Raw genomic sequence first — 15,794 nt, 5'->3', positions numbered from 1 at the left:
ACCCATCATACCTAGGCTCTGTCATGTCCACTGGTCCCTTGTTCCTTCTGCCTGGATGGCAATGTGGTCAACTGCCCAGATTGGCATGTGTCTGAGTGGATGAACACTCTGGGGCCTGGAGTCCAGCTTGGCAGGCAGGACAAAGGCATGGCTGGATATCCAAGCCCAGAACGCACGTGCAAAAAAAAAAAATCTGACAGACGGACGGACAGACAGACACTGTAGTGTATATGAGCAGCAGGGGCCTGCCTATGTCCTCTCTAGCCATGGCCGTCACCTCCTACACGCTGGCCCTCTAGGTTAGGAAGCACCAGGCATGGTGCAGTGATCATGGTCAGGGACCAGTGTGTGGGGCGAGGCCACTGCCCATGTCTGGGAACAGACCTGAGAATATTTGGAAGAGGCCCCTGTGCACCCCGCTCTTGGTTGTGGTGGGGGGAGCCTTGTTGAGCCACATAGACTTGGACAGTCCCTCCAGCTGCCCAACTCCATGTAGCCCCTCAGGGTCCCCAGGGCCTTTCCTAGCCAAGTCAGTGAGCAGTGGGTCTTGGGGACTTAATCTCCCCACCCCTACTTCACCAAAGGCCAGGCCCTGCCTGCAGCAGGGAATACAGGGGTTATGGTCACCAGACCCTGCAGTGTGTCACCTGCCTGCCAAGTCAGAGTGGAGAATATTTCTCTTTTCTTCAAAGACAAAAACAAAACAAAAACGATTAGGCACTTCCTAGGGTGGGCACAGGGGCCTCCCACCCCCACTTCTTGGAGTCTAGGGAGATGGTGCAGGCCCTGAGGGCATATAGGATATCAATAACTTAGAAAAGGGACAGATAGTCCAGGGTCGCAAAGCCTCCAGCCTTCCTGGGGGAGGAGTCGAACTCAGGACCATGGGCTCGGGCCTTGTGGCTGTGGGGTCTCTTGAGAGGGCACTGCTGTTCATGTTTTCTTTTTTTTTTTTTTTCTTTTTTTCTAGGAAAAAACAAAAACAAAAAACAAAACCTCAAGCCACATGGAATCAAGGCCAATAAGAGGCCACTCTGCCCTTGAGGAGCAGGGACAGGGACAGGAAGTGAGTGGGAAGAGAGACGTGCCCCAGCCCCCGTGTGCCCAGGTCCCTCGGTTTGGGTGACCGGATGCGGAGGAAGCTGGCCCTGGTGGCAGCCATGCCTTGGTCACACCAGGTTGTATTCCTTCAGGTTCAGCTGCAAGATGGTGTCTTTCACGGCCGCGAACACGAAGCGGATGTTCTCAGTGTCGGTGGCGCAGGTGAAGTGGGAGTAGATGATCTTGTCGCTGTCGGGGTTCAGGTCCACAAACATCTTCAAAATGAACTCGCGTGCGGCCTGTGCGTCCCTCTGTGGCCCTGCAGGCAAGTAGACAAGCAGCTTGGTCAGCCACCTCCCAGGCCCAGTGTGGTAGCAGCCAGGCCTTGGGGTGACAGTGGGGACTTGGGGCAGTGCTCACCATCAAACTCGGGGAAGTAATCGACCAAGTGTGAGTGCAGGATCTTGTCTTCTAGAAGGTCCTTCTTGTTGAGGAAGAGAATGACAGACGAGTTCTGGAACCAGGGGTAGGTGATGATTGTGCGGAACAGGGCCTTGCTCTCCTCCATGCGGTTCTAAAGCAGACACACGGGGTGAATAGGCTACCTATGCCCCGCCCCTGCCAGCCCCGAGTGTGTCCCCAGCCTCACCTCATTGTCCGACTCCACCAGGACTTGGTCATACTCGCTTAGTGCCACCAAGAACATGATGGAAGTCACGTTCTCGAAGCAATGGATCCACTTCCTGCGCTCTGACCTCTGCCCGCCCACATCCACCATCCTAGGGGTAGATCGAAGGCCACTCAGCTCCAGCCGCTGCCTATAGCCCGTCCCCAGCCCCAAAGGCCCAAGTAGCTATAGGCCAGGATGACCAGGCTGGGGTTCTGTAAATGCTCAAGTCCACTGTATAGATGGCAGTGTTTGCCCAGAACCTGGGTGGCCTTGCAGACTTGACCATATAGCTCCTCTCTATAGCTCAGAGCCGCACAGCAGCTGTGCAGGGCGGGCGGGGACAGACAACGTTTCCTCACCATTTGTATGGCTGGCATCCAGTCAAGTACAAGGATACTCAAGGCCTCTGCCCTCACTGGAGTAGCTGTGGCAGCCAAGGAGGGACCCCTGTCTGGGGGCTGGGGGGGCATGGACACTCTCTTGGGGAGATGCAGCATCAGTGCTGACAGAGCACGAGCCTGAGAGACCAACAGGGCCCACCTGGGAAAGGCTTGAGATAGGAACAGGCCTCTGCCCTGGGGTCAGCATCATGGTGCCACCAGGAGCCTTGCAAAAAAAGATTAAGGAAAGAGGGAGCAGAAAGGACACAACATGCCAAGGCCAAGGCCTGAGGACAGCAGCGGCCACTAGAGATGGGAGGGGCCTGGGGCAACTGTTACCTAATCTGCCCTGACCTTCTGAGTCTGTGGGTGAGGGTTCTGAATGGGAGCAAAGCACATCCCCAGGTACCCCATGCATCTCCAGGGTTTGTCTTGTGCTCTTCAGGTTCACAGGGGTCCCAGGGAGGGGCCTAGACAGGTTCCCCAAACCAGAGGCCACAAAGCCCCATTCCAAACCTCAGGACCCTCGCTGCCGCCCTCCAGTCACAGCCAAGCCTGCACACCTCTTCCCCAGCTCCCTAAGGTCTGACCATCACCTGAAGATGATGTTCTCCAGGTCAAATGGGTACTCGATGATGCCAGTTGTGGGCACGCGTACCCGCAGCACATCCTGCTGGGTGGGCAGGTAGCCTACTGTGGCGATGCGGTCCACGTCCGTCAAGTAGCTACAATGTAGAGGTATCTGCTCAGGAGCCCACTGGGGCCAGTGGACACCTGGGACACGGCACAGAGCCCACACCCACGGGCAGACAGGGACTTGGCACTGGAGGGGCTGGGGGCCTGGCTGTATACTGGCTCTGGTGAGAGCACACTGTCTCCATTGGCCTGGAGTCACAAGTGTCCCAAATAAATGGCAGGAAGGGATTCAGTGCTAAAGACAGCTGGAGAGTGGGGGCCTATACAGCCAGAGCCACAGCACTGGGGGAACACCTCAGAAGGCTCAACTCAGGGTCTCTACTGACACAGGTGCCTTGCTGAGTACTAAGTGCCTTGTCAGCTGGAACTCTGCCACAACTTCTCGACCACAGACTCTCCTAAGCTGTGACTGTCTCCTAAATGTCCTCAAGTCTCTGCTGCCCTGGTTGACCCTCTAGGCAGGCCAGGACTGGGCTCTCCTCCCAGCCAGGCATGGGACAGATGAGAAGCCTGAGTCTCGCCCCTGCTCTCTGAGCCTCACCTTGGTCTCTCTTAGGCCAGCATGTAGGCAGTGTGTGGTCAGACTAGGCCTGCCCTGTGTGGACCCCCAGATCTGGGTGGGAGAGTAGACTGCTGGTCCTGCTTGGGCAGCCAGGCCCGTGGGTGACAAGTCTATGGATAGGCTCTTGGACCTAGGTCATGGCCACTCTGACCCCATCCATGTCTCTTGTGTCAGCCATGCATGCCAGCCCCACTCACTACTTAGCCGAGTCAGATAGCTGGAACTCTCGCCTGCGATCATAACACTCCTGGACACCAGGGTCACTCCACAGTGTCTTGATGGCGTTCACATACTGGTGCTCAAAAGTCGTGACCTTCTCCACATCGACCTCCCGGATCAGGAGTGCATTGGCCTGAGGGAGGGTGGGACCGTGAACTCCTGAGGGGACCAGGGCCAAGCAAGGAGCCTGCAGAGCCAGCAGGGCAGTGAGGGGAGCCAAGGCCCCTGGAAAGCAATGGGGCTGCTGGCCCCAGTGCCCACCACCCATGCTCCCTGTCCACTCTGTGTGGGTGGGTGTGAGGACTGGGAGAGATGATCTGCATTTCCCTTGGTCTTGTGTAGCCCAGGCTGGCCCAAGGATGTAGTTGAGGATGAACTTGAACTCACCCTGAAGCCTCTATCTTCACACACTGGGATTTATTAGGGCTGGGGATGGAACCCATGGCTTCATACATGCCAGGCAAGTGCTCTACCAACAAGAACCCAGCCTGCCCTTGAACCTGCTCCTTGGAAGCCCAGAAAGGGGAGTTGCTGCACAGGGCACACATAAGCTGGGGCTACCTCACTCTCTTGAAAGCACCAGGAAGTGGCCCTTCCACATCCCCAGGGCAGAGAAGCCAGTGAACTATACACCACCACTAACCAGCCCCTGAGAGCCTGACCGTGGATCCCTCCTCTGTAGCCTTCCCAAGGTAGCCTCTGTTCTGGGCTACTAGGAGACATGGCTCCCAGCCTGATAAGGTCGGTGACCGCACTGCTCACATGGCACCCAACATGCACTGGGCTGCTAGACCGTGCTGAGCTCTGGAGGGGCAGTTCCCACACATCTGCCTGTCCTTAAGTGGGAAGAACCCCCCACCCCCGGTGGCAGTGACTGCCCTGGCCCTCATATCGGGAAGGAAGTTGGCAGAATCAGCACCATCAGCCTGTTTGTGGAAGGGGCAGAAGGCTGTGTCCAGCTGATGTGCCTGTAAAGCTTCCACAGGCCCCACCCGCTTCCCTGCACCAACAAGATGTGAGGCTCAAATGGGCCCAGACTCATCAACAACTGTCAGGAGACTGCAGAGACATCAGAGCAGGGCAAGCAAGAGCCAAGGTGCCCCTTATATCCATATCCAGGACCACAAGACTCCAACCTGATACAGGGACTCCTCCACAGGTCTCCATAACCTGATGCCAGTTTCTTAAGACAATACCTGTCACTTGGGAGATGGAGGCAGAAGGATGGCAAGATGGGAGCTTGAAGACCCTGAGCAAGAAGCTACTGGGCAAGAAGACCCTGTTTCTAAAGCAGAAGGGTTGGGGAAGTGGCTCAGTATGAGTTCAGGCCTAAGAGGACCAAGACCCTGAGCCTCATCACACATACATACATATATACATACATACATACATACACACACACACACACACATACATATAAACACAGAGTCTTGTGGGGAAGGATCAAGAAAAAGTGGGCAAGAAGAAATAATAAGTTCGAAATACATGAAATTATCAAAGAATAAATAACGTTATTTCACACCACTACTTAACCGACAACAACAAGGACAACGATGACGACAGTGGAGCTCATTGGGCACAGGTCTCTAGGAGGCCCACAGCCAGCCACCCTTCCCTATCTCCCTAGTAGTCCTTACCTGTGCTCCCATTTTCTAGGCCCCACCCTTGGAGGCAGGTCCCGCCCCATAGGCTCCGCCCCAGTCGTCCCTCACCTTGTTCTGCTCATACTTGTAGAGGATCTTGAGTGTCTCCATGGCGCGCACCATGGCCTGCATGGCGGTGAAGATGTTCTGGTACACCAGCTTGGTGAAGCCGCGCTTGTCCTCCTCTGAGTAGCCAGCACCATGGATGATGCGCATCTGTTTGATGAAGGTACTCTTCCCGCTCTCACCAGTGCCTGCAGACGGTACACCTTGACCAGTCACTGAGGGCCCCAAAGTCCTGTCCACCTACTGTGGGGCACTACACAATCACCCCCAAAGGTTATGCAAGCTTGCCCACCCAAGGGATCCTGCTTGGCTCCCACCCCACCTGAGAACATAGAGTACAGCTCAGGATGCTGCCTGCTCCCCAGCTGCAGCAGATAAGCCCCGAGTCTCTGAGCCCTTCCATGGCTGAAAGCCCAGTAGCTCCTCAGATGCCAGCAGCACCCGGGGCTTTGCCATCAGTCTCTGCGCCAGATGTGATGGTCCCCTGAGATCAGTTGCTAATTTCCACTGATCCCCGCCCCTGAAGCCAACCAGCAAGACCTACCACATATGGTCAGCACAGAGGGTGCTCACTTGGTCACCCTAACCCTGCTCTCAGAGTAGACCCTACCCACACCTCCTACACTCGAGAGAAATGCCCAGGGCTGCAGCAGAGAGGTTGCTGGCCTAAGGCCATGCTTACAGCCGCCTGCTGTGCACGTGGCTCTCCCAGGGCCCCGGGCAAATGCTCCCTGGCCTGTGGCTCAGAAGCCGATTCTCTCCAGACCACATATGCTGGTCCCAAATGTTGGGGACATGAGCTTCAGCTCTCTGTCATAGTCCTTTGGATGCCTGTAGGCATTATCACTACTCAGGTGATTCATCCAAATGTGAAAGGGTCCCAAATCCCAAAACTCTAGGTATTATGTCAACAATCAACAATTCTCTCTTGCGGCCAGCCTGGTCTACACAGCACTTCAGGTCAGCCAGTAAGACACTGTCTTTTAAGAAAAGAAAGAAGAAAAAGAAAAGAATATTATCAACTCTCCAGCATGTGTGGTGCTTGCACACTGCACACATTCACATCTGTGTGCACAGCTGACACTGGAGACTGCACAGGCATGAGAGGCCAAGTGAGGAGCCCAAACCCACAAGAAACCTGAGATGAGGTGGGGTGCCCACCTGTAACCTCTAGGCTTCGGGCATGCAGGGTATCCTGGCTGAACAAGCTGACTGAGCAAGCTTCTGCTCAGTCACTCCCTTGGGGAATGGCCAAGGGAGACACTCAGCGCTAACACTGGCCTCCATATAACATGCACACATGCACCTGTAGGGACACAAACACGATAAATGCACACATGCCAAAAATAAATATAAGTATAAAAATAGGACTAGGGCTGTCCCTGACAGGCAGAACGCTCTTCAGAATCCCCCAGTGAGGGGCTGGGGGCATGGTCGGGGTAGAGCCCTACCCAGAATCCCCCACACAGTCCTCCTTAGAGCTTATATCCCTTTTGGAGTTACAGCTTTTAAATATTAAAACCCAAGGCACAGGAGATGGCTCAGGGGTTAAGCTTGTTCCTCTCGCAGAGGACCTTGGGTGGGTTCCCATCACCCAAATCGGGCAGCTGTAATTCTTGCTCCAGAATATCTTTCATCCTCTTCCGGCCACCACAGGAACTGCACTCATGTGCACAAGCTAACACATACAAAGTTTAAAAAGTAAAATAAAAAATTACTAAAACCTCTGTGCTCATGTGAGTTGTGCTCACAGAGACACATGGATGTCACACCTCTCATCAGTGTGCCCTCACCTGCAGTCATCAGGTCCCAGTGTTCTGCCTACGGCCCACTGAGCTCAGCCAACCACATTGCCAGAGGACGCCACATGTAGGCAAGCAGTTGCTGAAAGATGAGGAGCCACAGTACAGGGTGGAGAAGGGCAACTATAACAACAGGCGCAGACCAAGGAAGGCCACCACAAGAACCTGAGGCCAGGAGTTCAGAGTGCTAGTCAACAGGCTAGGCCTGGCTAGCCCTGGCTAGCCCTGGGCTTCAGGCCACCCTTGGCACTTGGCTACAACCAAATAGCATGTGCCAGAGACAAGGTACAACTCAGGCCAGTACCCAGGCTGGGCCATGCCAGCACGTGTGGCTTCATCAGTGGCCATGACTCTGGAAGCCAAGTTTGCCACTGTCATGTCTGGTCAACCAGTACTGAGGGCTGGATACAGGCTCAGGATCCCCATGTGCTTGACCCAAGTCATGCCTGGATCCAACACGATGTCCAGTATCCATGGGCAGAGACAGCAGTGACGAAAAGGAGCCATCGGGGCTGCTGTCCCTCTTCCTGACTGAGAGAGAGCTAACTTTCACCACAAATACCCCATTCCTCGCCTACTTAGGGTGGAGTCACAGTTCACCTGTGGGCTGGCAGCAGGCAATATTAATGAACCCAGGGTACCAATGGATCACAAAGCAACACGGAAAAGCACCCAGCCAGTGCCTTTCCTCTGAGGATGCTGGACATGGTGTCCCTAGGGGGTCTGACACCACTAACCTGTTTCAAAGCTCTGAGTCCACAGACATCAGCACTTTGCATGCATGTTCTGAACAGGCCAGGACAGTCATTGAACCCATGTACCCTGTAATCCTTAGCAGGATCTGTGCTGGGGTGCCTTGATGTTGGAGTTCTGCAGGCATCCTCCTGCAGGCGTTCTTCTACCTAGTCACATTCACATGAAGGTCAGAGGTATCCATGGAGGAGGACAAGGTTGGAGTTGGCTAATCATACAGCAAGCCCACTGCACCATTAAGAGGGACCACGCTATGCTAGCACCAAGTAGATAGCAAGAAAGGGTAGCCACAAGCCAGACCTAAAATAAGCTGCTCAAAGTTCCCTACCTAGAGTAACAGAAAACAGAGGGACTAAGCCTCCATCCTAGGAGGACAAGGAAAATGATGCTGTAAAAGAAGGGCAGGCAGACCGGTAGATAAACAGATGGTTGGAAGAAGGGATAAATGAATGTGTGTGAGGGGGTAGAAGAATGGATGGGTGGCTGGACGGGTGGTGGCTGGATGAATGGATAGTTGGATGAGTAGATTGGTGGATGAATACATGATGGCTATGTGGGTGGGAGAATGAGGTTGGAAGTATGTAGGCTCTAGCTGTTGTCCTGGCCTGACATTCACATCTGGACTCAGTGTTTTAATGCAGGCAGTGTGGGAGTCAGAGCTGCCCCACAGAAGTTGCCAGATGGCTGCTCTAGGTTCCATCTAGACAGGAAAAGCCCTCCTAACCTACTTAACCCAGGTTACAGGATGCTGGAAGAGGCAGAGAGCTGCATGTTTGTACACTGCCAAGTTTGCCTCCTCCCAGGTAGGCGCTCAGAAACTCAGTGCCCCAGCTTAGAGTCAGGGAGGAAGTGTCACCCCTGGGCTGATGTGGCCCAAGCTATAGCAGCACATGGTCAGTGTGACAGACATGAGTTCGCCTGTGTGCTGGGGCTGTAAGGCTGGTCCTGTCTCATGACAGAGCCCTGAGTAGTGTAAGTCACAGCTGCCCAATGATAGTTGCCACCAGCAGTCACAGGCCACATGCAGTAGCCTCTGGACTTGCAACCATGATCTTATCTCCAGGCTGGTAGCAAAGTCTCCCAGGGAGCCCAAGGTGTGGACACTGATGGCCTCAGAGGGCCACAGAACACACCAGTGGCTGGCTAATGGTTAGGATGTATGTCACCACTGTACAACGGCCAAAGTGAGCTTATGCACCCCACTGAATAGCTCTCTGCCAGCAGTGAAGCCTCCTGCACTGGGGGGGCGGAGCCTTTATGAAACTCCACATAGCCAGAGAGGCCTTGTCTGACCTTGTCTTGCCTACACATGTCCCTAGGTACCAGGCCCTGCAACTCTGTCCATAGCTGACACTTGCTGAGAGCAAAGGTTTGCTTGTCCACCTGTTGGAAGGTTTTGTTCAAGATCTTTTTTAGATAAGTTCTCACTCTGTAGCCCAGGCTGGCCCGGAACCCACATATCTGCCTGCTCTGCCTCTCTAGTGCTGGGATCGAAGGCATGCACCACACCCAGGCAGTCTGAATGTTTGGCCTCCCAGATTCACACCTCTGGAGGAAAGGCATGGAACAAACTTGCACTGTGGGTTGGAAGTGTGAAACCAGTTTGGGCTACATAATGGGCCCCAGGCTCAAGAAAAATCAGGGCTGTGGCTGTAGCTGAGTGACAGAGTATCTGTCTGGCACATGTGAGGTCCCGAGTTCTATCCCCAGCATGCCATAAACCAGGCTGAGTGGTGAACACCTGTTGTCCCAACATTTGCTCCAGGTGGAGGCAGGAGACTCAGAAATTCAAGGTCACCATTAGCTACATAGTAAGGCCAGCCTGGGTTACAAGGCAGAAAACAAAATCCTGTTCTTCCCATAGGCAAGTCATAAAGAAGAATGTAGAGGGCTGAGTCCCCTCCCCGGTGATACTCATCAGGCTCCTGAATCCACAGCACTCTGTAGGGTGGGGGCAGGACAACAGGAAGTACAGACCCTAGCATGTCAGCCCTGGGGTGGTGCTGCTCCTCATTAGACACCTGTGCTGACACCTGTGACAAGGGCTTTCTCCACCAGCCATAGACACACTGCCATACCAGGCCTAAGGTCAGAGCTGTCAATGGTGGGCAGGCCCAATTCTGAAGATACCTGCCCATGGCAGGGGGCCACTGCCCACCATGTGGAGCCCCAGACGATGGCCATGAGGCAACATCACCCTGTTCCCTAGAATGACCACATTCTGTCACTCAGCCACCCTGAGATCTTGTGATGACCCAGAAGCCAATCAGTCCCCTGCAGAGGGAGTCTGGGGACACCCAGCACCACACCACATGTGATAAAGTCAGAGAACCCTTGCAGCTGGCAGTATGACACCCTAAGCACCACAGATCTGTGGACACTGCTGTGGACACAGCTGGACATACATGTGTGGAGTCCCCAAGAATACACAAGAGTGCAGGATCACACTGTAGATAGTGCCACGCTGCCTCACACGCAGCCCCACAGCATTTCCCACGGAGCAGGGACACTTCCACTTAACAGATGAGGACACTGAAGCCTGGATATAAAGACCTACTGGTCTCAGCTCCAGTATGTCCTACCTCCTCTGGCTGTCACAGGCAGCCTGAGCTGAGGGCCTGCAGGGGTTGCCCAGGTTGTCCCCCGCACACTCCAGGTAGCTGATTCCATTGGCCAAAGGGTGCTCCTTAAGAACAGTACAGCCCACAGTATGGGTACCCCAGCCTACAGTATGGGTGCCCCATACTAAGCAGGGGCTACAATATGGGGACAATCAGTGACCTGGACAGAACACACAGTCCTTGATCGCATCCCAGAAGCATACTGAGGACATGTGTGACCATCACACTGGGGGAGCGCTTGGTACAGTGGGTAGAGGCTGGAGAGGCTGCACAGTGGCCTGCAGGGCACAATCAGGGACAACATCCCCAGCACTCACACTAAGGAGAGCATTGGTTCCAAGAGGCCTATGTGTGACATCACAGGCACCAAGGAAACAGCAGAAACAGCCCCGGCAATGAGTGGATGCAGGCCCCCCAACTCTAAAGCCACCTAACCCTGGGGAAACTGAGGCATAGACCTGCAAACATGGGTACATGGCCAGCAGAGATGCTGAACCAGGAAGCCCCACCCCCCACACACTCAGTCTTCTACATGCTCTGCCACCGTGTGAGGCCAGCGAATCAACTCAGCTCTGTGGACACCTCAGCCCTGTCCTGCCTTGGCTATCCTAAGCCTGCTGTCCCTCCAGTGACACCCTGGCTGTATTACTCCTGGGGACATAGAGTAGACTCCTGAAGGCACCTGGCCAGTGGCTGACAAAGTACACAAACGGCCCGGGGGCTGAGCTCCCTCTGTATTCACCATGCTCCTAGGGCCACATAGCCTGTCCTCAGCAGGGCCACCAGTCTGTGTGCCAGCTGCAACAAGGGGGTCCTCTGCAGAGGAAGAAACAAAGCATGCAGGTCAGCACTGCTCCAGCCACCTTAGACTCAGGACAGGCCTCACCACAGCACCACACTGGTAGAAACTCCAAGTCCTTAGAGATACAACCTGTCCCCTTTTGGAGACAGGGCCTTATGTTGCCCAGGCTGGCCTTGAACTCCCTATGTAGCCTGATCTTGAACCCCTGATCTTCCTGCCTGTACCCTAAACACCTAGTTTGTGTGGTGCTGGGGATGGAATAGGTCTTGCTGGGATTCAGTTCAAGGACCTCATGGGGGAGGGGCAGCACATCCTTGGCCTCCTGGGATGGCCTGAAGCCACCAGGGTCTGGAGAAAGAAGCAGCAAGCAGGGAGCCAGCTGAGGCCTCCTTCCCAGGGCAGAAGTCAGGCCCAACCCTTGGGCCACCCCCTGCCGGATCCCCGGCCTTTGACCGCCCAGCCCACGGCTCGGGACAGGAAGCTGGGAGCCAACCTCCTGCTTTATTTAGAAAGCTGGGCCCAGCCCTGCCCGGCCTTGGGGACAGGGATTTCTAAGAGAGAGTCCTGGGTGGCTGGCTCCCCAGTGACAGCACTGCTCTGCCCCAGCCTGGAGCCACACAGGGAGGCAGAGGCCCCTAGAGTCTGCAGAGTCTGAGGCCATAGGGCCCTCTGAACAGCTACATTGAGTGTGGAACAGGAAGCCTTGACGGCCAGAAGGGCAGTTCCTGTAGTCCCGTGCCCACCACTGCTCACCACCAGAGCCACCTGAGTGTACCAGGACAAGCCTGGAGTGTGTTACTCCACAGTGGGAAGGTGCACAGTCCTGTGTGGCTTCAGTTCTGAGAACTTGCGCTGGCCACCAGTTAGTTTTGCAAGTTATTTTATATCAGGTACCACCATGCATGACTCGAGGTGGGGGGACGTCTAAGCCTGGGGACACTGAGTGATGTCTAGGGATGCAGTTCGCTACCCTGCAGTGACCAGGACGCCCACCCCGAGAACAAGCTGGCAGTCAACTCTCGCCTGGCTGAACAATCTCCCCAGGCCACACTGGAACTGGAAGGACAGGATACAAAACCCACTCCCAGACCATTTGCCACAGGTGCAGACCCAGTATGAGGATGGTGGCTTCAAACCTGGGCAAAGAGGTCAGAATCCTGCACACAGAAGGGGTTCTTCCCAAAGGCATCACTCAGGGTATGGGTGGGGGACCCTGCCTGCTCTGGAGAGAATAGCAATCCCTGGCCTGCTCCTACCTCAGGCAGTAGGGCATAGGGTCTCCACCCTCCAGACGGCTGATGTGAAATGAGGGACAGTGCATCAGTGTGGCTGCGTGCAGGAGGGTGGAGCAGGTCTCACAGGACCCCTACCCCCAATACCTGGGACAGAGACTGCTAGAGAACCAAGGTCATGGTCACCTCCGGGAAGCCCTCACAGTAAGACCCTGAGCAGTGCCCAATGCTCACTCCTGTCCTCCCTTTACTCTTCTGCTCTTGTAAAGCAAATCCCAGACTCCACAACAGGAAAAGGGTGTGACTGTAGACACAGGTGCCCTGAGGGCATGGGTGGCAGCTAAGAACCAAGTTGCCCAGGGCAGAGGCTGGTGCTGTGCACAGGCCAATGCAAAGCCCTTCAGCTGCTGGTCAGCTCAGCTGGGCCACAGCACAGGGAGCACTCCTGAATCCCAGGGGACTTCAAGACCAGCTTTGGGGAGGGGACAAAGCTGGGATGACACACCATTGGGCTCACTCATCCAATGTCATCCTTGGATGACATCTGGCAGCTTCTACCATGGTCCCCAACAGAAAGCTGCTGAACCCCTGCAGAGGTCAGCTAGGGCGACACTGTGCCCCCAGATGACTACCCTGGGGCCACTGCTCTTTGCTCTGGGCTGCTCTGCCCTCTTATCCCACCCTTCCTGGGTGCATGGAGCTTCGAGGAAATCCCACCTGGGGAGAAGGAACCAAGGCTCTATGACCCTGAGAACCACCCGAACCACAACAGAAGACGCGCGTGCCCCTACCTGACCCCTCCTATGGGACAATCCGAGTATCACTACCCTTCTCTCCTAGTCAAAGGTTCCCCAAAAACTGTTCCTCTGGTTGCCCAAGGCCACCCTTTGTCCTGGGACCCCATTCCTGAACTGCAACTCACCTGGGCTCTGGGTGGGGCAGGCAGAGCTCCCCAGTCTGTTCTGTAAACCCCCACAGGGCCCAGGCCACCCTGCCCTCATTTTGGGCTCTTACTTGGGGTGACATGAGGACCTGGGTTCCCTGCCTTGAGGAGTCAGAACCCCAGCGAACGACAGACACAAGCTGAGCTTCCCTGGGGTGGATGAGGTGGAGAGAGGACAAGACTGGACTCCCAAGAGGCAGGACAGGGGCAGGCAGGCTGCAAGGCTGATGGCTGTCAACCTACTGGGCTCAGGCATAACAGAAGCCCAAAGAAGAAAAGCCACCCACTTTCCGGCTCCCAGTTCCAATGTGGAGGAATTCAGAGGATCTATGGAACAGAGGGAGACTGGGGAGAACCCACAAAAGGAACAAGCCAAGAGCAAAGCAGGACCGTTTGGGTGTATAGTCTTTGAAGGTAGAGAAGAGGGTGCAACCCTTTGGGAACTGCCTTGGGGAATCTGGAAGCCAAAGGGGGGTATCATGGGGGAAAGGCAGTTTACAGGGCTCACCTGAGGCTATGTGGGGGACAATGGAAAGGAAAGAGCCTATTTGGTGCGGCAGGGCCAGGGGCCAGCTCCTGCGAGAATTCCAGCCAGAATTCTCAGGAGAGACAGAAAACAAATCTCCCAGGGTCCTGGGGCCCGACATGGCCAGCAGATGCAGAAACTCGCCTGGGATATCAGAGGCAGGAGGCTGACCCCAAATGAATCTAAGGTCTGGATAACAGGCTGGCCACAAAGGGTCGCACAGGCTAAGCCCAGGGGACCACACGGGAGAAGCTGGCCACCACAGGCCTAAGCCACCTGCACCACCCAGTGTGCAGCGATCCCGGAAGGGCTGACCGCTGCAGGGCAGCGCTGACCAGTTGCCCCGAGGACCCGGGGTGGCCCGACCGGCCGTGGACAGCGGTCTGAAGGGGTCGCGCCCGACTGTCACCGCGCGCTACTCGCCCGAGACCAGAGACCGCGGTGGGTGCAGCGCCCTGCGCGCGCGGAGACCCTGGCAAGGCCCGGATGCCCCGTGCACCCACCCGGTCCCCGTGACAGAGGTCCTACAGCACGGGGACGCAGCTCACCAAGTAGCAGCAGCTTGAGCTCGCGCCGGGCGTCGCGCTTGTCTCGCCGCAGCTGTTTCTCAATCTCCGCGTTGATGCGCTTCGACTCCTTCACCTCGTCGCTCAGGCAACACGCCATCATGGACTCCAGAGTCATCGTCGCGGTCCCCCGGCTGCCGCCGGTCCGGCCCTGCCTCGTCCCGGTTCCCCGAAGGCCTGGCCCGGCCCCAGAGGCGCGTCCACCGTTCGCGCCGTGCAGCGCAGCCGCCGCCGCCGCCACCCGCAGCCGTCGCCACCGAGCGCCGGCGCCCGACGACCTGAAGCGCTGCCACGGGCCCCGCGACGGGCAGGCGGCGCGGCCAATGGGAGGGGCCGCACGGCTGCGCGCGCGCTGCGGGGACAGGCCTTGAGAATCGCCTGGGGGCGGGGCCTCGCCACTCAGGGGCGGGGTCTGGAGGGCGCAGCGCAGGCGCGCGCGGGGTTGCGTCGACGTGGGAAAGGGTTGTGCGGTTCGCAGCTGGGCGCGGACGCCGAGGATTGTGGGAATGGGGAGGACTCGGCCGCCCGAGCTCGGTTCCTTTCGGGAGGCGAAGTTGCTCTCGGCTGGGGGAAATGCAGCTCGGCTACATTCGGCTCCTCTCGGCTCGGGCAGGGGCCGCTCGGTTGCGCTCGGTTGCGCTCGGCTCCTCTCGGCTTCCCGAGGCTATGATGGGAGCGCGAGGCCAGGAGAGAGGCTGCAAATTCTTACCTGGAGCAAGCCCTCACTCACAGAGGCCATCACCGCCTGCGGATGTGAGAAAACGCCCTGACCTGGCTCGCTCATCCCTTCTTAAGGAGGCCTATTGTGTGCCAGGCAGAAATTCATGCCCTACTATATACAAGTATAAACAAAATGCTTGCTGTAGAATATGCACTGATGCGGCAGCCTGCTGTAGTTCAGGCATTAATATCACATCTACTGTATACCAAGCCTTAAGGGAACATGCATATGTAACTGACACATTCAATATCGGGTATATAAACTGAGTGTTTTTCACAACGTATGCCAAACATGAATGCTGTGCTGTATACCACATATTGTATACAACTCCTTCTGTGTACTAAGTGCTGGTGCAGCACAGCAACTCCTATTAATATGCTGCCTGATTATATATATACACGTTATATACGTGTGTGTGCATATATATGTCATATATAAGTATGACCTATATGTCATATATAATGCTTTATATATGACATTATAAAGCACCCGCTGTCAACCAGGCTTACTGGCAGGTGAGGAATAAGCATTAACAGTCTGCCTACCGTTAC

General features: G+C 55.8%; 1 protein-coding gene across 1 annotated transcript; it reads right to left on the bottom strand.

Annotated features, from left to right (window-relative positions):
* Positions 1–938: 938 nt before the first annotated feature.
* Positions 939–14,871, bottom strand: Gna11 (G protein subunit alpha 11). The gene is made up of 7 exons (XM_052165350.1): positions 14,505–14,871; positions 5,281–5,465; positions 3,547–3,701; positions 2,688–2,816; positions 1,691–1,820; positions 1,462–1,615; positions 939–1,360 (listed from the first exon to the last, which is right to left on the bottom strand). Exons 1-7 carry the CDS (start codon positions 14,638–14,640, stop codon positions 1,170–1,172), a joined length of 1,080 nt encoding a protein of 359 aa, XP_052021310.1. The 5' UTR covers positions 14,641–14,871; the 3' UTR covers positions 939–1,169.
* Positions 14,872–15,794: the final 923 nt, after the last annotated feature.

The sequence above is a fragment of the Apodemus sylvaticus genome, chromosome 20 (assembly GCF_947179515.1).
Source record: "Apodemus sylvaticus chromosome 20, mApoSyl1.1, whole genome shotgun sequence".
In the NCBI taxonomy this organism is placed as follows: domain Eukaryota; kingdom Metazoa; phylum Chordata; class Mammalia; order Rodentia; family Muridae; genus Apodemus; species Apodemus sylvaticus.
The sequence above is the reverse complement of the archived record's forward strand: the minus strand, read 5'-3'. Positions and strand labels throughout refer to the sequence as shown.